Source organism: Agelaius phoeniceus, chromosome 3, assembly GCF_051311805.1.
Source record: "Agelaius phoeniceus isolate bAgePho1 chromosome 3, bAgePho1.hap1, whole genome shotgun sequence".
Taxonomy (NCBI): Eukaryota; Metazoa; Chordata; class Aves; order Passeriformes; family Icteridae; genus Agelaius; species Agelaius phoeniceus.
Window position 1 is genome coordinate 71377770 of NC_135267.1, and position 24773 is coordinate 71402542.

Genomic DNA, 24773 nt, shown 5'->3' on the forward strand with positions numbered 1-24773 from the left:
GTGCCCCGCCTCCCGTGCGCGGTGCACTCTGGGAGTTGTTGTCCACTGAGCTGCGCAGCGCTGCCTGCCGAAAACGCTACTAACAACGAGCAGGAACAGCGTTCCCCATGAACACCCTCGGCACCGAGTCTCAGTTTCCATAGAAGTGGAGAAGAATGATGTCAGTATTTCCGACACGAAGGCCAATCGGGCCGCGGGGTAGGCGGGCCCTGCGAGACACGGCCCAATGGGGGAGGTGGAGAAGGGGGCGTGGCCGTTCCCGTTTGCCCGTCAGTCAGTCATCGGTGCGGGAGGGGGAGGGGGACCGAGCCGTGCAGTCACCGCCGCCGGGGCCGCGCAGGACGGATCGGCCCCTCCGCGCGCCGTGCGGGGCCGCCGCCAGCAGAGCCGCTGCAGCAGCGTTGAGCGGGGCCGGGGGTGCCCGAAGCTGAGAGGAGCCTTCGCCCAGTTCCCTTCCGTGCCCCCCGCCTCGGGCCGGGGGAGTAGCGGGCGGGCAGGCGGTCGCAGCGGAACAAAGGTGAGGGCGCCGAGCCGGAGAAGGAACCCCCATGCCCTGCCGGCGGCGGGCGGGGAGGCGGCGGGGGGCCCCGTGGGGGCGCGGGGCCGGGCGTGCGGCGGCGAGGGAGGGAGGGGGGCGCTTGTTTTTCTCCTGGTAGCGAGACTGCGGCGGGACTCGCCGATGCTTCGTCTTCCCCCCCCCACCCCAAACACCCAGTGGCGGGCCAGGAGGAGGGACCGGCGGCTTCTCCTCCAGCCCCTCTGCCGGGAGGGACGGAGCCCCCTCCTCCACACTCGTACAGACACACGCTCCGTGTCCCCGCCGAGCAGGTCGGGCCCCTTTCTCCCCGCCCCCCTCCCTTCCTCCCTCCCCGTCCCCGCTCCCTTCTTTTCTTCTTCTTCTTCCTTTTCTTCCCCTCCTCCGCCGCCTCCTGCCTGCTCTCCCTCCCTCCCTCCCCCCGCCCGGACCCGCTGCGCCGAGCCGGGGAGTTGCGGCTGTTGCTGCCGAAACTCCTGCGGCGGAGTCAGCGCTTTCCTTTATTTAGGGGGGGAGACGGAGGGAGGAGGAGCCGCCGCGATCCGGAGCCGCAGCCCCTTCAAAAGCGTGTGTGTGTCGGGGTGGGGGGACTGCTCCCGACACCCCGCTCCACCGCGGTGCACACGGGCACTCTTCCTCGTACAATGGAGGAAGAGCCTCCCTCCCTCTCTCCCTCCTTCTCTCCGCTCTCCCTCTCCCCGCGGTAAAGCGAGCAGGGGGGTGTTCTCTGCGCTGGGACCCCCGCGGGTGCTCTTCTGCCGCCCGGTGCCCGGGGAGGGGGCGCAGCGCCCCGGGGAGGCGGCCGGGGCGCCTCCCCCTCCCGCGGCAGCCGGGGGTGGGTTGTTGTTGTGGCAAGTTTCTCCTCCTCTGACAGAAATGGCGTCAGTGGCAGCGAGTGTAGGGGAAGCCGCGGCGTGTGGGAGCCGCGGGGGGAAACGGCGGCCGAGGAAAGAGGGAAGGGGGTGAGCCGCGGGAGAAGGGGGGACCCGGGGAAGGAAAGGGGGAGTATCGGGAGGAGCCCAGCGCCCCCACCCGATGTTTGGCTCCCCTCCCCCCGCCCGGTGCGAGCGGCTGGTGCGGTGCCTTAGCGCTTTGTTTTAAATTCCAGGTCCAGCCTCGGCCGCTCAGCCACGATCGAGGCTTTTACCGCAGCCTGAGCTCATCATGAAGGTAAAACACTCGCTTGTGTGCCTGGGAGGGGAAGGGAGGGAGGGTTGCATGGAAAAATGCTGTCCTATCTGTCAGTCCATCTGTCCCGACCCCGGTGCGAGGCTCGGTGCTGGTGCAGATCCAGACTGCGGGCAGCTTCGCCCCCACTGCCGTGTTTCGGTGCCTTGGCTTGTTTGCTGATCGTGGGGCGGGCTTTGCTCCGCCGCGTTATGCTGGGGGAAGCTCTAAGTTCCCCGAGCAGGGGCTGTTCTCCTTCAGAAACATTGTTTGTAGGAGAATAAGGACATGGCTGCCTAGGCTGAGCTTGCTTCATGGAGGAGCAGGGCACAGTCACCCTGCTCGAGAAAGTAACGTGTGGGGGAAATGCTGGCTCTACAACATTGTTTACTTGAATAGAGGGTAGATTTACTTACTTTCTATTCGTCAATAGGAGTTTTGTTGAATGAGTAATCTTGATGAGAGCGGGGAGGGTGCAAGTAAGCGATTCTCCGCAGTGAAATGATTGCTGTAAGGTGCAGAAAGATTTTCAAACAGGTTCTAATTTCCTCTCGGTGCTGTGTAGTATTCATGTACCTCACTGTCATGCATTTTTCTTCTCTTGGACCTTTCTAGACTATTTATGTTTGGTATATTATGCAAGCTAAATAGCTAAAAAGATCGTTTTGGTGGAATTGAATGATTTCTTCTGTGTGTGGGCAAGAACTGTGTACCTAAAAGTAGTTTTTAATAACTGTGTTTGTTAGGGGTTTTTTTTTACCATTTTGCTGATATGTCTTGCTCAAACTGCCGTTTGTGTTACCGTCACCCCTGCGTAATTCAGCTCCCGGTCCTGCTGGGAAGCAGTAAATCTCATTTCAAAATACTATAAATCTTAGAAAAAACAATTGTTCCAAACCTGTGATGCATCAATTCCTTGGTATTTGTTAATATAAAAGAGCAGTCTGTATGTGGGTTCTTCTACTATCAAGAGTTTTTGCCTACTGTCTGGGAATAAGTATTATGTAAAGTGTGTACCCAGTACTGTATACACTGCTAGAAATGGTAAATGAAATACACTCTCTTAATTTCTAGATTGATCTGACTTGCTGAGCAGTGAAGTCTTTCTGTATAGCTGTTAAAGGTTTAGCATGTTTTTTTTTTACTTTGGTGACTTTATGGCAGTGTTTTTTAAAAATCACGTTTTAATTGCTCTTTGATTTTTCTTTAGCAAGTGCTAAGATATAAAATACTGCACACATCTGTCTTATTAAAAGTAAACTATTTATGAATTTACAACAATAGGCTGTTGAAGTTGTATGATAGGGAGCTTTCCAAATGTGGCTCGTTGCCTGGTGGGGATACTGGAGATGGAAGCAAGATAAATAGGAGGCAGTATAGGGAGCTTTTTTCCCCAGAAGGAAAAAACACTTATTTAAATGACAGTTAAATTTACATATGTTTCTAATATTCTTTTTCAATGTAAACAAATCTTACAGTTACCATAGAGATTAGGTTCAGATACTGAGGTTTTAGAGCCATATTAATATGTAGATAGACAGCTGGGAGCATGAGGAGGTCAGATCACAAGTAGAACACAAAGTGTTCTGTGAAACAGTGATACAGAGCCACTTCAGGCTGAATTGAATGTATAACAGATGACTAAACTTAGAGTAACAAATACAAAAATCTGTTAATAGACCTGTATTTTTTTAAAAACCCTCAGAACTTACCTAGTCTTCAGTAAGGTTTGTGCTACTCTTGCATGTTTATTTTTAAAGTTAGGATAAATTCTGTCAGAGTGTTCAGGTGTTAAGTTTAAGTCTGTAGCTTTTGCAATTTGTGTGTGTCTAGTGTTAAACTTATACATGCTTGAGATAACTCCAGTACTTTATTTACTGTGCCCTGTAGTGTTAAGGGAGGTTAATCTGTAAGTCATTACTTTGAAGCTTCAGTTATTACAAGGAAACTTTTAACAGTACTGTGGTTCCAAAGAAATTTCTAAGATTCAACAACTTAACCAAGATTATAGGAGTTATACAGTGGATCAGTCCTTCTGGCTGGCTTAAATTTGTAATTTATTAGTTAAGCTTACAAGGATACAAGCCAGTCCAATAAGAAGCAGTAAGGGAGAATGCTTAAGAGAATTATTAGCTTTCTGTTTGTATCGCTTCAAGGTAACATTGACTATATTAGATCAAGATACTGTTAAATTTGACTGTATATTTATGTGCATTTATTTTTTAAGTTATCCAAAGAGCAAGCTCTTTGGATACTCAAGGACACTTCAGCATGCAGAGGATTTAATGCTTTAAGACCTAGTCTTGCTTAGGGTCTGCTGATGCAGATTTGCTTCTGACTGCACGATAGAGGCCTCTGTTTTGATTTATGCCTTGGTGATTCTTTCAAGTGCAGAGCGTTGTGGATTCTGGTGCACAGAGCCTTAGAACTGGATTCCTTGTCAGTACCTTGTCTCTTTATGTGAACTTGAACAATTCAATTAGCTTTACTGACTCCTTTCTCCCACCTGTGTGGTATGGATAAAATGTTGATCTTTCTTTGTAAAACACAGTGAGGTATATTTAGGAACAGCACCAACAATTGTATTGACACAAAACCGTAAGTCACTTGTGTTCTTGCATTTCGCAACGCTTTGACACAAGAGAGGTATGCTGCCTACTAAGAGATTACTAAAGCTGTTGGTATAATTGCTCTCCTTGTAATAACCCAACTTAATCCAAGGAAATAAAGCCCCTCATATAAACCAGTAACTAGCCTATCAAGTAGTCTTCCCATGGACTGCTAAGACCACTTAATAAAGACTTTTGAAATACATCTTAAAAGAAGTGTTCAAGTCTTAATAGAATTATGCTTGTTATTGTGATGTTCTACTAAATCAGGCTTTTTCCTGTGTTGATTGACCTCTGATAGTTAGTACAGTTGTGTAGATAATGGCTAGGATTGCTTGCATGTTTCGAAGTTTTTTTGTTGTTTATTTAGCACCTTTTGTACAAGGCCTTTTTGCATTAAGTATGTGTCAGAAGAATGTAAAATCTGTTTGATGATTTAAAAAGTATTTGCATGCCATCAAATGACTACTTACTAAGTAGGTAGCAATATATGTAAAAGCGTTCTTATAGAGTGCCTTTTTTTTTAGCTCCAGAATCAGGAAATAAACTCCCTGAAAGAAAAGTGTCTGCTTTTAAAGAGAGAAATAAACAAAAGCTTGGTTTCACCAATGATTTGTACTAAGAACTGCTGCAAATGCTCATGAGATTTTTAATATGTATCATGGCATTTGTTTGATATATAAATATGTGAATGAAGTTAATATACCCACTGTAGTTAAAAAGTTCACTGCTGAGTGGAGATCAAAAGAGTAAATGTCCCAGAAGCTAGAGCAGTGTTCTATGAATTAAGAGATCTGAAATGATTGTTTAAATGTTTTGATACTATTTGCATGTTAATGTTTTTCATTCTGTAAAGTGCATACTGTTTAATGGTTGTTGCTACTTGTCTTTGGTAATCCTAGATGTTCCTGGATGCTTGCTCAAAGTTGCCACGCTAACAAATTAAGAAAGCCATGCCTATGGTTTATGGTAGATTTTTTGGTTTGGTTTGGTTTTAATTCTTCCTGAATTTACGTTTTTGTTTCAGTAGTCTGTCCTAGTGACCTCTCCAGCTACCCAGAGAGATCACTTGTGCACACTGATGCTGTAGCTGCTTTCCCTTAATGTGTGCCAGACCATTCCTCATATTCTCTGCCAGTGAAGACAAAAGTGAAACATCTAGTAAACTTTTCAGCCACTAATTTCCAACTTTGAGCACAAGTCAGTTGAAAATCCCATTGGTGTTATGCAGGCTGGAAACCAGTTGTGGAATGTAGTGACCTTTCACTTTCTGGTTAACTATTTGAATTACGGCAGAAATGGAGATTGCTAAGGGAAGAGTACTGTTAGAATAGTTTCTGTGATGGAGGCAAGAGAATGGGTAAGTCTTAAGAGGTGGTTTTACTCTATAACATGTTTTTACATTGTGAAAAATGTTTTTCTTAAATTCTTTCCTGATGTTCCAGTTTGAACAAGTGATCAGAGGCAGTTATTGACTTCCTCGTGCTTGCATAATTATGTAGAAAGGAAAGCAAACACCACTTGCACCAAGCAATTACAAGTCACATTGGAATAATCTATGTTATTTTGAAATTGTTTATTTGCACTTTTTAAATGCTAGTCTTTGTATACATTACAGTGGCTAAACAGCATGGAAGTCTTGAACTCAAATCTGCATGGGTAGTATGTGGCTGTTGAATGGTTGTATTGGTTTATAAGGGCTTGAAGTTAATTAGACCACATAGTGGAAAAAAGGCTGTCTTACACTGAGAAGACTGAAGTTGTAATAAACGATGAGCATGAGTACAGTTAAGTTGCCTGTATTATTATCTTCAAAGTTGGTGAAGGATTTTTGGATCAGTGCTCTCACGGCAGCATAACTATTGTATGAGCATACTGTCTAAGAAAAATGTTAGTAGGCAGAATAATGAATGTGCATATCTTCACTGGAACACTTTGGGATGGTTATTCAGTTCACTTTGTAATCCAAAACAAGTATTGTATACATGCAGAGCAGAAGCATGCTGTGATACACATTGCATGTCTGTTTTCAAAGAAATTCTGCGTTGTACTTGAAAAGCCCTTTGAAACAAAATGCAAAGGTTTTGATATATTAAGCTTTACTGTCAGTACCAAATACTTAATCTGAATGCTTTGCTGATTGAGTAAATCGAAAAAATAGTGCTAACTTTGAGAAGGTGGAAATGATATTGTTGTCACAAATTGGTTTCAAATTTTTTGTTTAAATCCTAGAGATACGCACATTTTCCTTAGAAATATATACTTTTATAATAGGCTAAAGAATAAAAGGGAGTTTGAGGTGACCTCATTGAAAAAGGGAACAAATTTTACAGAAAAACCTAGGCTTAACTTTATCTGGCACCCTAACGTTATACACAGTCATCCAAATGCTTGATTATTTATCAGTTCATACTTAGTTGAAAGTAGTTAACCTACTTTCTGTTCACTACCTGTTGTGAAATGCAACAGTTGGATTCTCTGCATTTCTACTTAATAGGCCCTTCAGCTGTTTTTACTGAAATGTACAAAGCTGAAAACCATGGATCTCAGATTATGTCTGCCTTAAATGTGATTCAGGTCACAGTTGAGAAATGTTGAGAAGTCAGGTATTGTGGCTGTTTGCTTTTTAATTGATGTGCTTTGGTAAAAAATACTGCTTTTTGCCTTTTCCACTTAGCACTTAGTATTGTCCAGTTACTGTGCTTGCTGTCTTGCTTGGATATGTGCATGAAATGGATTTTTAAAGACCTCTAGAAGACTTCAAAAGGCCTCCAGGGAACTGAGAAAAATTGTTTAGCCCTATGCATAAACTAAATGTTAGTGATTTAATATGTGTTACCATAATTATTTTAAAAGGTTTTGATGGAAAGTCATAAATCTGGGTAGTTGGGTTTTTTGTTCTTTTTTTCTGTTAACATGGGGTGACCAGATGAGGGGATATTTCAGGGAATTCAAGTAAGGAAAAGACAGCAAGCCACTTTGATATTCAATACTTGACAAGACATCTATTTTCCTTCTGAAGATTAGTTTGAACCAGGAGAGAAATTCAATAAAGAGAGCACTATTGTGTTTTGGTTTTTTTTTTTTTTTTTTTTGGCTTGGCAGACTATAAAGCAGTCATGACCTGTTTAGCAAGAAGTGTTTGTAAGCAAGCTCTGAAAGCCAGTTGTGAGAATGTCAGAGCAGGGTGGTGGAGGGTGTTGCTGAGTTACCTGTAGAAAATTAGGACTGAGATGAGCCAGCAGCTTTATGTGCGACCTCTTGTGTGACAGTGACTTCCTGAGTGAGTATCTATTAATTAATTGAATGTGCAGTACTATTTTGGGGTACCTGAACCTGTCTTCACTATGAAGAAAATTGTGCTTAACTATGAAAAGACATTTTTCTTACTGTGAGTGAAAGCAGTGGGAAAAGGCATAATTCCAGTTAATACTGAGTTACTTGCTCACATTGCTGTTGTCTGTGAGCCTGTATTTGCTCTAGAGTGGAGATGGTGGTCGGTACACCAAAGAAAAGACTTTTTAGCATCCAGAACTCCCAGTTTAAGTAGTCTTTGATTGTGACTTACACAGATCTCCTTAAGGAGTGGCTGGAGACAGCATTCATCAGTTGTCATTTAAGCTAAGTGTGAATGCAGACATCTACAGAGCTTTGTGGCAGAACAGATCACCCAGGTTGGACTAACGTGAATAACAGTGTTCTTGGGCAGAGGAGTTTGCTGTTCTTACTGTTTAATCTGTTGGTTTGTCCCCCAACAACTTGAAGCAAAGGATTTTGTTTTCATAAGTAGTTTGTCAAATTAAGGTATTTTATGGTCATGGAAGAATGCAGTCTTGTCTCCTTCTTCCACTCTTGGCTGTTTATTCTCATTGTCTTCCGTGCTAGCAGTGCATTTGTGTGGTGCCAGAGTACACGGAACTAGGCTGAAATTAGAAACAATCAGATACATGTAGTCTTCACTTGCAGACTGTTTCTGCCCCGACTGATGCCTGGCAGAGGAAGAAAGGGCACAAAAGCAGAAGTGCACCAAGACTGATTAGGATTGATTTAAACTGCATGTGAACACACATCCTTCCCCATCCCTCTGCCAGATTAGCAGTTTACAGGCATTAGGCTAAACATTTTGTAAACTCTCTACAGGTGAATTTGTCATAGAAAGTTTTTTGTGCTTTCTTGAGACCTAGAACACCAGACTTCTTTACAGGTTTGAAGTCCATATTTTCTAAAAGATATTGAGTGAAAAGATCTAATTGAATTGATGCTGTGTCTTGAAGGGAATGAATAAAATGCAATTTTCAATATGATAAACATTGATTTCAAAAAATGGAGAGGTCTTAAAAAAAAGATGGTATCAGACGAAAAACCTCATTTTTTGAGGCCAGTATAAGCTTTGCTTTCCCTCCTCCAAGTTCTTCTTCAGCATTTGGAAAGAATACCATTAATAACAATTATGTTTCTTTCTACTTAAATTAGAGAAACAGTTGATATTATAATTTTCTGTAGAAAGATATTTATAAATATTAGATTTCTATCCTATAAATGTGACAATCTCTATATGCCTATAAGACATTTTGACAATAGCTACTTTTACCAATGGATGGAAGATGTAAGCAATTGTGCTACCTTTATCCCAAACTAAACCAGTAGGGAATGATAATCTGGGGAGAAACTACATCACTCTGATACAGAAGTTGAAGGGAATCGAAGTAAAACTTTCAAATTTTTTTTGTATGTGTTAAGAAGGTCTGTATATTTATGGGTAGACAAGTGGAGACTTGGTGACAGTTGGGTGTTAATGCCAGTTGGAGATGGTAGAGTGAGGTGTGTGACATTTTCTGCTTATTACCACAAACTTGATGCAGATATTTGGATATGTTATTTTCCTTTCTAAGAACTGGTGTTCTAGCTCAGCTTTTATCTGTGATCCTTTTCCCTCTTATGTGTCCTTCTAACTTAGTATTCCTCATCATTTAAGACAATCCTTTTAAATGGGATTTGGGAAATGGGATTTGACTTCAGCAATATTCAGATCCAAGTGTATCTGATGCAAGGTTTCAGCTGTAATAAATAATGTAGTAGAGAGTAATTTGTTTTTTCACGTTCTCTTCTGATTTGAAAAAAAAAAAAAACTCAGGTTGTGGCAGGGCAACCTGATCCACTGTGATAATTTTTTTCCTTCCTATTTTCAGCTATCCTCTCAACAGCAGATTGCAAGTGCTAAATCTCATTTGTACATTTAAAATAGTCCACTCCATGTTTTCTTTAAAATAAATGTGGAATACATTCTTCTAAGATTTCAAAGAATACTTTAAATTAATTTAAAATGGTGGAAGACACTTTCCAATATGCTTTATGAGCATTTAAGTGAAGGAGTGTTAAGTTAATCTTTTTGTTAATGCTGTGACACTTAAGTTGGCATAACTTCTTTTCCTGGGAGAAATAATAAGGGATTGAGACATTTTTTTAAATGAGTACATGTTATACCAGCATTTCAGAATTCAGGAATTTGTAATGCAAAATGTGTTTTCACTTTTTAAAATTATTTTATTGCTCTGCTTATTGAAAAATAGATGTTGCTGCAATATTAAATGAATGTAACTTCAAGTTACATCACTAAACTTAAAATATATAGCCTTCTTAATCTTTGTAAAAGATTTTTGAAAACATAGCAATAATTTTATAAATATCCACTTCAGTTTCTTTAGAAGGTTGCCCTGCTAGATGGGCATCAAGGGAGGTAGTGAAATACTTAAGCATAAGTAAGACTGCAGTACTGTTTGAAAATGAGAGTTTGATATGTACCAATACCTTGCTGCCTGGAACAGAGACAAAAATGGAGACAATAATTCAACTTTGAGAAATTTCCATTTTCTAAATGCAGATTCATCCTGAGGTGCTCTTCCAGAATTTTACAATGACAATCCACATACCTTTACACGTAAGACATGATTTAGGTAACCGTGTGGTGTCTTTGTCTTCTTTGCAGAATTTCCTGCCTATTTTCCTGCAATGTTGGACAGTTTAAAAGACATTAAATCATGGATTCTTTTCTTTACTCACAGATTACTAGGGCAGTATTTACATGGTAACATACTGTATTGGATACATGGGTTGAAACCTGCACAGTCACTCTTCAAACATATTCTGATATTCTTGATCCATTTTGGAATTGGACAGCCAAGGCTCCTGCCAAGTGTGTTCCCTGGAATAATTTACCACGAAGTTCCAGAAAGTATTAGTATGTATATTAGATGCCTGTCTACACTAATTCAGTTTTTCTTTGCTAGTAGCTCTTTGGCTGTTGAGCTAATAGTCTGATTTCATTTTACTTTGCCTGATACAAGCCAAAGTGTTGGATTGATAAGGTTAACATATTTCATTTATAAACATTTTATAAACATTTTATTAAAAAAATCTTCTATTTCATACATTGTACATTTAAAAAGTACATATTTATATGTACACTTGCCCAGTGTAGGGTGATTTAGGTTTTTTAGATGCAAGTAAAGTGAATAAGCTGCTTTTGTTACATTCTGTATTGTAACACAAATACTCCTTTGGTGACAGGATAGTAATAATAATACATATGAGAGAGATAGGTGTATGTCCTGCTATGGCAGACTTTTTCACTGGTGTTGTATGTGGCATCTAGAGAGCAACTCAAGTGGTAGTAGGTCAACTTTGAATTGGTGAAATGTTTTTATTTGTGGCTCAAGTAACACTGATTTCAGTTCAGTAAAATTATGTGTACTCTTTTTTACACTTAAATAGAGAGCAATCTTCCTTTTTGTCATGGGAGTAACTTCCTTTGCAACTGCACTTATTTGAACATTTGAAATGGTGTAATGAAATCCTAATTATGGTCTGACAATAAATATTAAACATAGCATTCATTATGTGGAATAAAAATGATCCATGATACTTAAGCTGGTCTCATCAAGTTTCTCTAGTTATGTGTGTTTTATTTACTTAGTTGGAGTTTTGAGGAAACAAATCAGCTTTTAAGATCTTTATATAAATATACATATTTATTAAAACAAACAAACAAAAGCCCAAAAGGAAATGGTAAATTTCCTTCCAAGGTACTTGATTGCAGACAAATCCAGATACAGTTTGAGAACTTTGCTATCTTACTGCTGTAGCTGCATATCCTTACTATGTTTGCTCAGAGTTGAACTTGGGAAAAACCACTTCAATACTTGAATGTGATGTGCAGATGGGACTTGTGTTTACGGAAAAACTCCTTGGTCTTAAAGGAACTGCACCATCTTTCCCTTTTTTCTGGCAGTTTCTCTTCAAACAGCTTTTGTGTCCACTGAAACAACATTCCAGCCAAGTAGTACGTGGGCACATCAGTTGCTTAGTAAGGCCAGTGTGAATGCTTTTATTGGGTATTCCTCCTCTAGCAGGGTGATGCACAGTATTTCTGTGAAAATAAACATTACATTGGGCTGATTTGGCATATGGTAGTACTGGAAGATTAGATTTATCCTTTAAGACAAGTATTTCATAATTTCTCTTCAATTATCTTCTTAGACTTAGGGAAAAAACAGTGATCATAAACACATAATTAGAATTTCATTGGCATATGAAGTTGATACTGTAACCTGGTGATTTGATGGAGATACTGATATTTTATTGAGAGGCATTGAGATTCCTGCATTGTGTCTTGGAATTGAAGACCTCTTGAGGTGCCTCTTGTTCAGCTTTAGAGAATGGAACAAGGTTTCATGTGGAAAGTAACATTAGAATTGTTGACATACAAAAGACTATCAAGTAAAACTTAAGGTAGACTTTTTCTCTTTCACTTGAGTAATCCTAAATGTTAGTTTTTGAAAAGAGGCTAAAAAAATGAAGCTTTTAGTATAAGAGGCTTAAAGACTTTCAAGAAAAAAAATGGGCTTTACATAATAGCTTCAGCACACTTGAAAGCAGTGAACAGACTCTTACACTACCTATGCAACTTCAAAAATTTTATTCTATGTTCTTTAATATGTTGAAGAGTTTTGTGGAATCTGAGCAAGGATCTTTCTTTAAATAGTCACTCCCTGGAAATGGCTGCCATTAGTCACAGGCTAAGTCAGCTGAAGATGTTTTGGAAACAGGTGCAGCAATGAGTAGCCAAAGAAACAGAAGTATTCTGGGTGGATAAATTGGATAAAAGGTATGAAATAAGTAGTTTAGATTCTTTAATTCCTTGAAGTCTGAAAGGTAGCCTAGCTACATACTAACTGCATTTATATTGGTCTTTCTCCCTATATTTCTACAGTGGCACTTAAACTTTCTGTGTAGCATGCATCTAAAATATGTCTTCATAATTATGCAGCACTTGACAAATCTTCTCCAAACTTGTCTTCAGCTGGGTATTTCTGTTTTCTTAATATCTGTTTTATTTTTAATGCTTGCAAGCTTGGTTGGCTGTGGGTATTTTCTGATGGAAAATCTTGCATCACTGTCCTGAATAGTTGCCACATTGACTACATTTTGCAGTTTCCCCCCAAACCTCCTTTCACAAACTTAAATACTGAACTCTTAGTCTGCAAGATGAATGCTGTTGGGGAGAGGAATGAGAAAGAGAAATTATTAATTTTCTTTTAATATGCTTGCTACTGACTATGCAAGAGTATTTGGCCAGTAGTATTCTCCAAAAATGAAGTGAGATAGAAGTTTGCATGTGTGCTTATGTTTGTTAAATTTATATAAGTTAGGAATTGTATTCCTACAAGTTAGGATACTTGTAAAAATAGCTCACAGAAGAATATTATTAAAGAAACACTATCATGTTTATGATGAAAAAAGATAAATAAAACCTGTGGACTTGAAACTTTAGTCCTCACTTTTTTCCAACCCATATGGAATTGTACTGAGTTACATATGCCTTACTCCAGGAGAGGCATTTATTTCTATTAATCTGTGGAAAGTGGGATATACAAATAAGTTGTTGGTTTTTTCAACATGGAGGGTAGGGGAAGGATTTACAGTTCACTCAATAGTTTGAGGAATTGTCCATTTGAAAGACAAGTGTATTCTGGAAAATAATGTTTACATTTTTTTGGAAGAGGACTACCTAAGTGAAAATCAAGTTTATTCAATAGTAGAAGTAGTCTGCTTGTGAGCATTATTATAATTTAGTGCAGTTTTCCTTGGCAAATTATTTGTGGTGCTAATTTCTTTGCTGCCCCAGCTAACCAGTGTCCAGCTTAGTTAAGACATCTGTGTTCTGCAAGGATGTGTATATTTCACCTGACAGCAGTGGTCCAATAGGTGCTGGTAAGAAATGTGAAATTTAACAGAAAATAAAGTGGGGCTTTTTTCTCTTTCAAACCCAGATAATTGGTTATGTGATTGTAATTGGTTATATAGCTAAAATCTTAACCAGTCTGCTCTTGACTGGAAGCTATCTGTACTCTTAACCAACTATTTTACTGTAGTGGCAGACCAAACCTAATTTTAATTGTTTTTTGTGCTGCTTGGCTGCTCCTAAATAGTGCAAGTGTGCATATAGTAATGTTAATACTTCACTTCTCTTTAACCCCGTTTGTGTCTTCTCTCATTGTCTTTAATGTACTGCCATAGGTTCTGTAGCCTGTTTCTAAGGAGATTTGATGATAGAGTTAAGAAATCTTGTTGTTAATAGTCCTGTTCATTATCCAGGGACCTCTAGCTTTACTAGAATATTAGGGGGAAATCAGAACATTGAGAAACTTTGCCTAATGCAACTCTTCTTATGTAATCTTACTTATCTGTGTATATATAGTCACCTTTTTCTTTGCACATACAATAGTTGTGGTTGCTTTAAATTTTTGCCAGAGGTTTTTTTCCCCTTTTCCTTTTTTTTCCTGGAAGAGGAAGCTGAAGAATTGTTTTTACTATTTTGAAAGGTGTAATACCTTTATAGAAAGATAGAACTCCATATTTCCATAAAAGAAAGATAGTATGCAGATAGATATTTGTATTGTGGTATAATTTACTGTCAATTCAAAGATTGTAAGACTGTACTTCAATTGTTAGAAAATACAGCCTCTGCATGGACTAAGGTGGAAGCACTCTTGATACTTTGCATGCATGTAGTTATTGTATGCTATTTGTATCTTAGCTAATGTAATGTAAAATAATTTTTTATTAGAAAGTAGAATCTTATTCACAGGAAGTTTGGAGAGAAAAATGAGTATTTGTTAAATGCAAAGGGGAGAAAAAAAAAACCACAAAGGAAATTATTATCATCATGACACCAAAAAAATACATCTAGACTGTATCATCAAACTGACCAGGACAGATATACCTGTAAATGGTAATACTTGTCATTTTTACTTCCAAAAATTTATGCGGTGAAGGTAATAATGGACAAGTTTACACTTAATTTTAGACACACATGAACACATGTGTATATATTTTAATATCTAGAATTTACCTGCAGTTCTTTAAAAGTTTCAGTTTGTTGGCTAGCTTGACTTTGAATATCATTACAATTCTATTCTATTAGATGTTTCAAAAGCGTAATTGTGGCATCAGGAATTCGAGGAAAGCCAAATATAAGGGCTTACTGTTTTAAAGCCAAAAATATTGCACTCTTGGTGTATTAGTTGTTTTATCCAATTGAGATGTGTTTTGTTAGCTCTTGTGTAATGTTTCCCTTGGAGACTCAAGAATAGCATTGCAGGTTACTGATGAGGAATAAATGGCTAGTTTAGACCAAGAGTGAAGATCTGTCAAAATGTTCCAAAGAAGGATTCTCTTAACGCTGAAAACTAAGGAGAAGTGTAGGGATTGGTGCGTATCTAGTTGAAGTCAAACATTGTCAAAACCCAAAACAAGTGAAAAGTATTTTTAGTTTGGCTAGTTTACAAAATGAGAGTCTTAAAAGTTATTGCTGGCACTGACCTAGAAAGGAAGACAAGACTGTTGGTCTGTGCATGCTTAATCTCCTGAAGCCAGTGGAGGAACTGAGAATATTTTTTCAGAGCAAGTCACTGGAAAGCAGAGGATAACCTCCTTTGCCTGTTCTAAAGTGCATCTTCAGGTTCTGTTGCTTGTATTTAATATCTTAGTGAATCTGAGCCTTGCATTCATATTTTGTCTGAGATGAAAACAACCTGTTTGGAGAAACCAGGAGAAAAGCAAAAGGCAAGTTGGTAGAGCGAACTGGAGTTTTTTCTGTAGGTCAGGTATCTTTGTGCTACATGCTATTAATTGAATATAGTCTGAAATGGAGACTTAGATGACTGTATCTCCACCAAGTCTGAATTTATCAGAAGAAACTAGATGCCTGAGGTGTAATTGAAAGAAATTATCTTTGCAGTGATATTGACCCTTCCTTCAGTTGATGTTTTTAATGGCAATGTCAGGCTCTGTGAAGGGGGAGAAAGTCTCCATATTCATATTCCTGTCACTGCTGTGCTTCCAGGTGCATGTGCTGTGTCAAACAGTGCTAAAGGGATCCTTGGGTTATATCCATGTAAGACCATGAGAGGACTGAAAGAATGTTTTCTCATATTTTGATCTCTTTGCCAGTGTGGTGTAAGCTGAAACAGTTTTTCTGATTAAAGTGTGCCCCAGTGTCTGTTATTACTGTTAAACCTAATGGGGCTGCCCTGTGCAAGGCAGTGACTTGTGAGAAATCTCGCTTGTCCAGCTGTACAGCTCTGGTTAATTTTTTTGTTCTACTGTAGATCTCTGCTCCTTGAAGGACTTGTAAAGAGTGCCTCAGCACTGGATCATCATCTTGATACAAGTTATCTATAGTCCAGGCACATTAAATATCACATTTTCTAGGAAAGTCAAACCAAGCAGTGATTTTTGACAGGACTGATCCCATTTATAAATTGAATTAAGTAAAGTGCCTCTTTTGAGGTAAATGCTGAAATTAATCTTGAAATTAGTTAATTAGTTCTCAGTTTACAACTGGACTTCTTATTTTACAGACACAGATTAATTAAAAATTGTTTTGTTCCGTGATCTAATGGTATTTTACTAGTTCTCTATAAAAATCAGAAGTTAGAGCATTCCTAGCGAATGCTCAGTTAATCTGCTTTGTTTGCAAATAATGTGTGCTGGATATAAAACTTAACATTAACTGGTTTTTTGAGTGCTATCCAAGTAGATTAGACTTTGAATACAAACTTGTGTTTGACCTTGCATATACTCCAGTGCTGAAGTGCTTTCAGCCAGTTTAAAGCCACTTCAGGGTTTTATTGGAGACGTTTGACCAAAAGCTGTTTGTTTGACACTCAGATCATTTGAGGATGAGACAGCTTGACTATCAAGATATTAAAGAAAAAAGGTAGGATGGTAAATGTCATCTTTCCCATCCAGCTAAGGGCCTCATATATTCAATTTTTGCAATTTGGCAAAAAAAAGAAATTTAAGTGCTAGAGTGTGCAATGAAAAGGTAAATATAGAAAATGCTATCAAACACCCACAGGAAAAGAAGAGGATTATTTTCTAAGTTTTGAAATTTCTGTGATTTTTTTACAAGAATCTTACGAGTTCTAAATTATTGTGGAATACTGCTTCATCTTATCGTTTGGGGCAGGCTGCCAATTTGCCCATTGAGTTATCTGCTCCTACTTTGTTAATGGTGCTGTGTGATCGTGCAGTGAAATGATACAATGTACTAAAGTAAAAGAATAGCAATTTAGCAAAAGTAACAGAAACAAGTGAATTCATGAGTTGAAGCACTTTAGTCGCTAATCAAACGTGTATCAGAAGAGATGCAAAAGGAAGGATGCACAGAGAGAGGCATCTTCATTCATTGGATTGGAGTTTGTAGGGCCCAGGTTTTCCCCTTTTACACTTGTGAGTTGTTAATTTAACTCACAAAAGAAGTATGAAAGAACACACCATCTGTTTTAACTGCTGGTGGTGAGCATCTAGCAGTACACATCTCCCCCCACCTTTCCTAGTTTCAGAAATTAAGAACTCCTGTTAGCAGTAGGTAGTGTGTGTCACCAACTTGGATTATTTAAACTCATTTTATTGGATTTATTTTTGGTCACTACTTTTTTTGTTTGTTTGTTTTCTGCTGTTAGACAGATATTTTAAAATATTTATCTTAGCATTCCTGGCTTTCTCAGAGGAGTGAATAGGTTCAAGGCTTTTTACTAAACTGATTTTCTTACTTTGCATAATGACCAAAACTCCATCTTGATGATTATTCAGAGGAACCAGGAAAAAAAATAAATGAGTGTGACTTGCATTTAGAACAGTTCTGTTTGATTAGATTTCTACCATAAAGAAGTTATATACTTTTGCACCAGTTAGGTTTTAAAGCACTTACATTTTTAGAAGTTTCCTGTCAGTTCTGTAGCAATCGGGCTGTTTTGCTTCTTGCCACTTGTCAGCTCATAATTATACACAAAACATTCATATTTTGATTCTTGTACAGGTAGTTGTGTATTTTGGTTTCAAATACAGCAGAAACTCTGTTAGTAATTTCTCACTTAAAATAAGATATTTTTTGTCTTTTAGTAGTCCCCATTTTTCTTCTTCCCCTCCTGAATTTAACTAAAGGGCCTATTCCACCTGTTCCTTTGCAGAGATAAAACATTATGACAATTGCCTTTTCAGAAATCTAGTAAGAAACTGCATTAAATACAAGCTATGTTACAAGGTTTTTGTCAGCACTAAGAAAAATGCATTATGAAATTCTAAGCCATTATAGTGGGATGTCTTTGAGGCTAAAAACCACACAGCTATAATAGCCACAAGATTGCAGGATTGCAGAGCAATGAATATAAGTACAAGGCAAGGCAGCCAGCTTTGGCCTACATAATTTGTTGAGAGGAAGTGGGGACTGACTGCAACAGTTGAGTTTTTAAAACTAAAGAAGTGAACAGATTGTTGCTGAGTGGAGTTGTGTACAGAGTATTTTTAAAATTAGTATTGTGGTAAGTTGAGCTCCAACGAGAGATGAAACCATGTGCATACTTCCTGTCTGTCTGAGACATCGCACAAGTGCCTGGGGGTGGCAAAATGAGTTTTGACATACATCAGCACAAATCAGAAGTGGGAAAGCTGGTATTTCTTTGACTGAGTGATTTTTCTGATTACTTGGATAGGCTGTTTTGTGTATGGGGCAATTCACAGAATCTTGAAAAGCACAGGTAATTGTTTAGAAGACTTCATGTTCTGTAGCTGCCTTTTATGAAAATAGTTTGTTTTAGCTGTGGGAGTTCCTTGTTGATTCAGAATTTGAGTGTGAATACCTATAGCCATCTTAGGCTTAGTTTGAACTGCTACCTCAAAAGCTGCTTGATCATCCTTTTAGGGTGTATTTTGTAAGACTGTTGATTTAAAGGTTCGAAGTGACGGAGTATTTTAATTGATCTTATGGTCTCTTCAAGCAACTAGTTACACAGCATATTAACATCCTTTTTTTAACCTATAAACTCTGTTCATCCTGAAGCTATGGGATTTTTAATGCCCTGGACTATAAGATTAAGGGTCCCTGCAATATTGTTTGTTTTTTTGCTTTGCAATGGAAGAGCACTTGAGTCTGACACTAGGCCAAATCCAGTGAAGGACTCTAGCTAACCTGTGGGTGTTTGTGATACTTCTCAGTGCAAGTGATGGCACTGTGAAAGTCTCCTTTGTATTATAAACGTGGGCATGTGGCACTGGCTGCTCTGTCCCCAGGGCAGAAAGAATTTGGTAATAGTGCTTTGTAAAATAGGGTAGATTCTGTTGGATGGTTGGCTCAGAACCTATCTGCAAGCACTCCTGACTCGTTCAGGCATCTCATTTCCTCTAACGTGCTTCATGTCATGAATTTGCAGTAGCTCAGATCCTCTGGAGGACCGAGGCTGGTGCTCCCAGCACATGGAGAACTCTGCTGCCTTCTCATGTAAGGTTTTAGTGTCTGGGGCTGAAAGCAGCCAGCAGGCTGGGCTGGGGAGCCATCAGTACTTGCCAGTTTCATGGTGTGCTACGTGCCACATTTGTAGTTCACTGCCTTTGAAAATGGAACCTGCTGCGTGCTATCCCCGCCTCCTGAGGGGGCAGTCCTCAGAAAAATAGCCAAAAAATAAATGGAACATGAGGCAATGTCATACTTCTGCCAAAAAGGCAAATGCTGTACTGGAATGTTAAAGTATTACTTGAAAATTGTGTGAAATTGTATTTGCTTCTCTTGCAGTTAACTAGGCCATACCTGTGTCCAATTTTAGGCGCCAGCTAGGAGAAATATGTGAGGTAATTAAATCAAACTCCAGAGGGACAGCTCAAAATACAGGGCCTATAGGTAAATATAAATACTTATTTTTTTACATAAAATTTACACCATAAGTTGTTTCCCTTTAGAAATAGGATTACTCTAAGAAGTTGCATCTCTTGAAAGTTGCTAGGCTGAAGTACACTTGTCTCCATTTGCAATATTGTTAAGACAAGAAATAACAGTAGTGAGGAGTGTTTAGATGAGAAAAGCCTGTAAGCACTGCAGAGTGCAGGATATTCATGCCTAAATGTAAGAATGGGTGTTACAGACACCTGTTATGAATAATACAGCTGAAATGATCCTGCTGAGAGGAACAACCTTGATAACCTTTTATGTATAATTAAGTTTTTGTTTGTTTTTCCCAACAATCTCATCCATTGAAACTTAACATTTAATAAAGTGGTTAGATAAAGTTATTTCAGTCTCTTCATAGATATTTCCTAAACTAATTTTCATGGTTCTTTTCTAAGTGTCTTGTCCCTGGGGAGCAGTTTTACACCGAATTACTACGCAGTATTGGAGGGAGCATGGCAGATGTAAAATCCACTCTCTTGTCTGAAAGTTCTTGTGTTGCTGTGACATTAGTCATTTTATACTACCCTTCTTTAGGTACACTCTTGTGTACAGTTGGCTCTCTGCTGCAAATTCATTTTGTCTCCAGAAGCACAGTGCACAAGTTCTTAGTTCCCGAATGCCTGGATTTGTGCATAGCCTTCATGTGCACATTGGTTGGGCTTAACTTACTAAATAATGTGTCTTGAGGAAGAATTGATTCTCAGTAAGAAAAGTTCTCTTTTTTCACTTTGTTTTGTATTTATGTTTTTTGTTTTGTATTGTCTGACAGTTGTGTGTAGGTTTGGCATTATTTTTGTGTACTCCCCCATCATTCTCCTAGCTAGCAACAATGGCGAAAACCAAATCCAGAGACTACACATTAATTTTTTACCAGACTAATGTTGTGATTTAATGTGTTACTCTGTTGAAGTTTTAACATGCTATTCTAAAAAGTACTTAATATTTAATTGCAAATCAGCTGCAGTCCTGATTTCATACAAATATACAAAATAACATCTTAAATGCTTAGAATTTTGGAATATAACTTTATCAGTACATATTTAAACATTGTCAGACAAATAAGATCATAACTGTGTTTAGTGAATTGACTTGGGTCAGTGTTTCAGAAATCTCATTCTGCTCAGGGATTTTGAATTGTATATCATTCCTTCAGCTTTCCCTTTCTGTTCTGACTTAGGAACAAAAATAACTCCTCCCCCCTTTTCCTTCCTCATATCCAGTTTAGAAAGTGTTGTACAAACAATGGAAATAAACCAAGGCAAGAAGTTTTATTTGTATCTGCAGAAAAAGAAGTCATGGTTTATGGTTGGGGTTTTTTGGGTGTTGGTTTTGAGTTTTGGTGGTGGGTTTTTTTAAGGTTCAGTTTTCCAACTTAGCACTAATTTGTTTCTAAAGTTTTACACAACAGAAAATAGTTTTTAAAATCTATGATAATAAACAGAATCTTAAAATGCCACACTTTCAGTGAAAAAAACCCCACCATTCTTAGGTAATTATCTGATTTAATATCTGTTCACTGATCTTGCTCTTGCTAGTTTTACTATCTAAAAATATTTCTGTCAACTAAAATGCCAGCATTATCAGTTACCTAGAATACAGACAAGTCATTTCACATACATAGAGTTTCCTGTTCTGTATATTGTTATACTGAATTTACTGTGCAACTAACTTCTTAAAAAGAAAACAATAATTACATTGTCTTTGACTGGTAATAGAAATAATGCCCAAGAATTATCAAATTGTTTCAAAAATAGGTTTATTTGGGGTTTTTTTTCTCTTGAGATTTCATTGACTGTTGTTTTTTCAGGCTTTACATAGTCACTTGATCATTTTGCTCAGGAACAGCCTGGACTGGTCTGTTTGATTAAACTATCAAATGATCTTTGTTCCAATCCATTTGGAATGCAAGCATATCATTAGTGTATCATTCTTTTCAGTGCTTTGAAACATCCCAAGTTTTTCATAGCAGCAACTCTAGACAGAACTATGGCACATTTTAAAAAAAATGAGGCAAGTTTTCCAGACCTAATTATTTAAATAATGCTCCTAAGCAACATCAGATGCTTTTAGTTGGCAAAAGGATGCTTATCAATGTAAAAATTGAATTTAACTTAGCTAATGTCTCAAACAGGCATCAAGAACATATTTTTGCTGAATTATTTTACCCTCTAACAACAAACACTTTACTGATTGCTTCCTTTTTTTGACATACAGTTCTCCATGCTAGAATGATTTTTGTTTCTTGAGCAAAACACAGAAAATGTGAAAGAAGTCTTTAAAATATTTGTGATTAAAAGTCGTCATTGAGAAGCTCCTTATTTCAAATTAATTGTTACTTTTTTAATCTGTATGTATGTAGAAACTGTTTAAGCTTGAAATGTACAAAATAGTCTGGCCAAAATTAATGAAGTTGTACTGTTTTACACTACTAAGCTATAATGTTAAATAGTTTAATATTTAGCTAAACCTTACAGAAAAAAAAAATTGCAATCTGGTAGCTATGGCAATAATTGACTTCAAGAAAGATTTTATATTTAGGGGGATAAACAGCAGGAGTAGGCATTCAAAATATCTTTTCTTATATAGTCTTTCAGCAATACAGAACAAGAGACCTATAGAAGGAACTGTAAAGAATTGGCATTATTTTTAGAGCTTGATCAGCAGTTCTGGAGTGTTTTTATTAAATAAAAAATTTTATAAAGTGATATGCTATACTGATAGAAAGAGTACAGATTTCCATTCTTAGGTCTGAAAGTACTATAGAGAAACATCAAATACCTACTTGCCTTTGAGTAAGGTGTGCATTACCCCCATTCTGCAGACTTGAAAGTTGGTACAAGCCTGCTGGGCCACATCATGGTGCAGCAAGTCTGTGACCAAATTAGGAACAGAATCAGAATTCACTGGGTTTTATTCAGTATGGTAGGGGGAAAAAACCCCAAATGCTATAATTTTTAAAGCATAGTCACCTTTCTGGATTTGCCATCTTGCATAGAAAATGAAGTAATTACAGTTTAGATGTTTGGAAATTACACTACTCAGTAAATTTCTGGATGGAGAATTGAGCTGCTCTTTGGCAGTGATGAGGATAGACTAACTTTTAAAATCTTTAAATTGTTACTTCTCATTTTCTTAGTAGAGTTAAAATATTTTTATAATTTTATTCATCAACTTATAGTTCAAAAAAAAAGGAATTAGTTCCATAAAAATTCAACTTTACATGGGTAAGTAAAGAGAATGTAAATTCATTCTGCATTTAATACAAGAAGTGTTACTTGTGATTACTGAATTGAATTTCTTGTTTGGAGTCTCTTGGTCCTTCATGATCTTAGAACCTGTAAATCCTTTCCACAGCTCACTTTTATTTGGGGAGGAAAATCAGCTTTTGAACCCTTTCAAGTCTTTAAGAACTTTAAATAAGCTTGGCCCTGGACTGATCAAACTTAATAATTTGAAATAAAAGAAAATACCTGCTTTGCACCTGTAGGGAAGGCTAAAGCTGTCAGAAGTTGGCTTAATGCTTCCAGACATGAGTGCACTAAGCTCTGGTAATTTCCAGCTTGGTCGAGGGGGTAGACAACAATGATATTTTGCCACAGTTACGTGCTGTATAATGTTTGCTTACAAGATTGGTGAGGTGTTACTTGAAACTTCCTGTAGATTTTAAATTGAAACTGGAAATAGGTTTCATTACAAGAACTCCCCTCCCTCCTCCTTTAACTTGTAAATGTTAGGTTTGGTCAGGATGTTTCCTACCATAATTTTGATTTGTGTGCAAATATTGATAAAATTGAACCATTTTCCTTCATAAATTTATATATATATACATTAGTAGTTCTGCCTTTCTGTGACATGTACAACAGTAACAAAACCAAAAAGTAACTAAAAATCTGATTTTTCAGCCAGAAGAAAATATGCTCAAAGCACACTCTTGCTCTTGGGCTTTCATGTAGTAGCCTTTTCATGTGGAAAACATCACTGCCTTTTATTCTATTTTGTAGTTTGCAAGTTTCTGAAAAATTCCTCCTGCTTCCTGTTGTGGTGTTCTCATTTCTGGAAGGTGGATGATGGGCCAATTGATTTCCTTTTTTTAAAGGAAATTTTTATTCTCTGGGCTTCAGTCTTTGTTTTGAATACTTCATTTGCCTTTGAGGAATTGTGTGCCTTGGTGATACAGCTTGTAGGAAGGTTTTAGAGGTTTCTTAGCTTTGCTGCTCTGAAAATACATGAGAAATGTATTTGAAATCAAGTATGAAGATATTATCTGCAAAATTGAGTATATTAGAAGTGTTATAATAATAGTTTTTCCTGAAGATGTCTGCTATTACTATAAAGTCAAACATCCTCTGAACTACAGCAGATTGAACTGTAAGCAAAATCTTGCACTCCTAATTACACTGTGATTTTGCTTATTAAAGGATTGATTCTGCAGTGTGTAGGTGGGTCTCTGCTGTTGGCTGGCACTTACTGCAGTTTGAAAGTATGTAAGGTAATAATCTGAAAGTTAAATGCATTAGTATTGGGGGAGGAAATTTCTTATGTGTTTGTTTTTTTCACCTGTGTTAATGAAAATGTTTTTTTCAGAACTTGTCTAGGAGATGTTGAATTTACTCTTGTTAAAAAAAAAAGTTTTTTAAAACTGAGATTTTTCAAGCCTTCATTGCCCCAGAAGCTTCTGAAAGCCTGTTGAATGACTTTGAGGTAGCTACTAATTCTGCAGGATGGAAAGGGAATTTAAGGTTCCAGCTATGTGAAATATTTGCTCTTCATTAGAAGACTTTAAGATTTGGCTTGGTTCTGGATTGAAGTAGTGGGGTATTATTGGTGGGTTTTCCTACTAAATGATGGGACTGGGATGACTGTAGATGGAATAGTCAAGTATGTCTCTAACAATTCTGCTTGCAAACTCTGTTTCCATCTTGAATTATGGACTACAGACAACCAACGAGAAAATACTTGCCTTGGAAAAATAACTTCAAAATACCATAGGCAGTAGGAAAAAAGTTTTGCCACTGCTCCTCATGCTTACTGTGGGTGAGCAAAAAAATAAGATTTTGAGCCTTGTGATGTTTCTTTTTGAAAGTCAGTAATAATTTGGATGCCAGGAAGGGTCAGGAGGAGAGGGTCTTGAGTCTTTAACACGCTTTCCCTGAACCTTGGTTAGTGAAATGAAACA

The 24773-nt window shown here is 38.1% G+C and overlaps 1 protein-coding gene across 4 annotated transcripts in view; it reads left to right on the forward strand.

Annotated features, from left to right (window-relative positions):
* Positions 1 to 267: 267 nt before the first annotated feature.
* The window catches only part of ARID4B (AT-rich interaction domain 4B), an 88326-nt gene continuing 63820 nt past the window's right edge, over positions 268 to 24773 (forward strand). For 3 of the 4 annotated variants that reach the window (XM_077175586.1, XM_077175589.1, XM_077175588.1), the window contains exons 1-2: positions 268 to 517; positions 1644 to 1705. In XM_077175586.1, coding sequence (XP_077031701.1) covers positions 1700 to 1705 — 6 coding nt within the window. In that variant the 5' untranslated portion in view covers positions 268 to 517; positions 1644 to 1699. Of the gene's footprint in view, positions 518 to 1393; positions 1498 to 1643; positions 1706 to 24773 lie in introns of those variants that run through there. The other variant, XM_077175587.1, reaches the window with a different exon arrangement.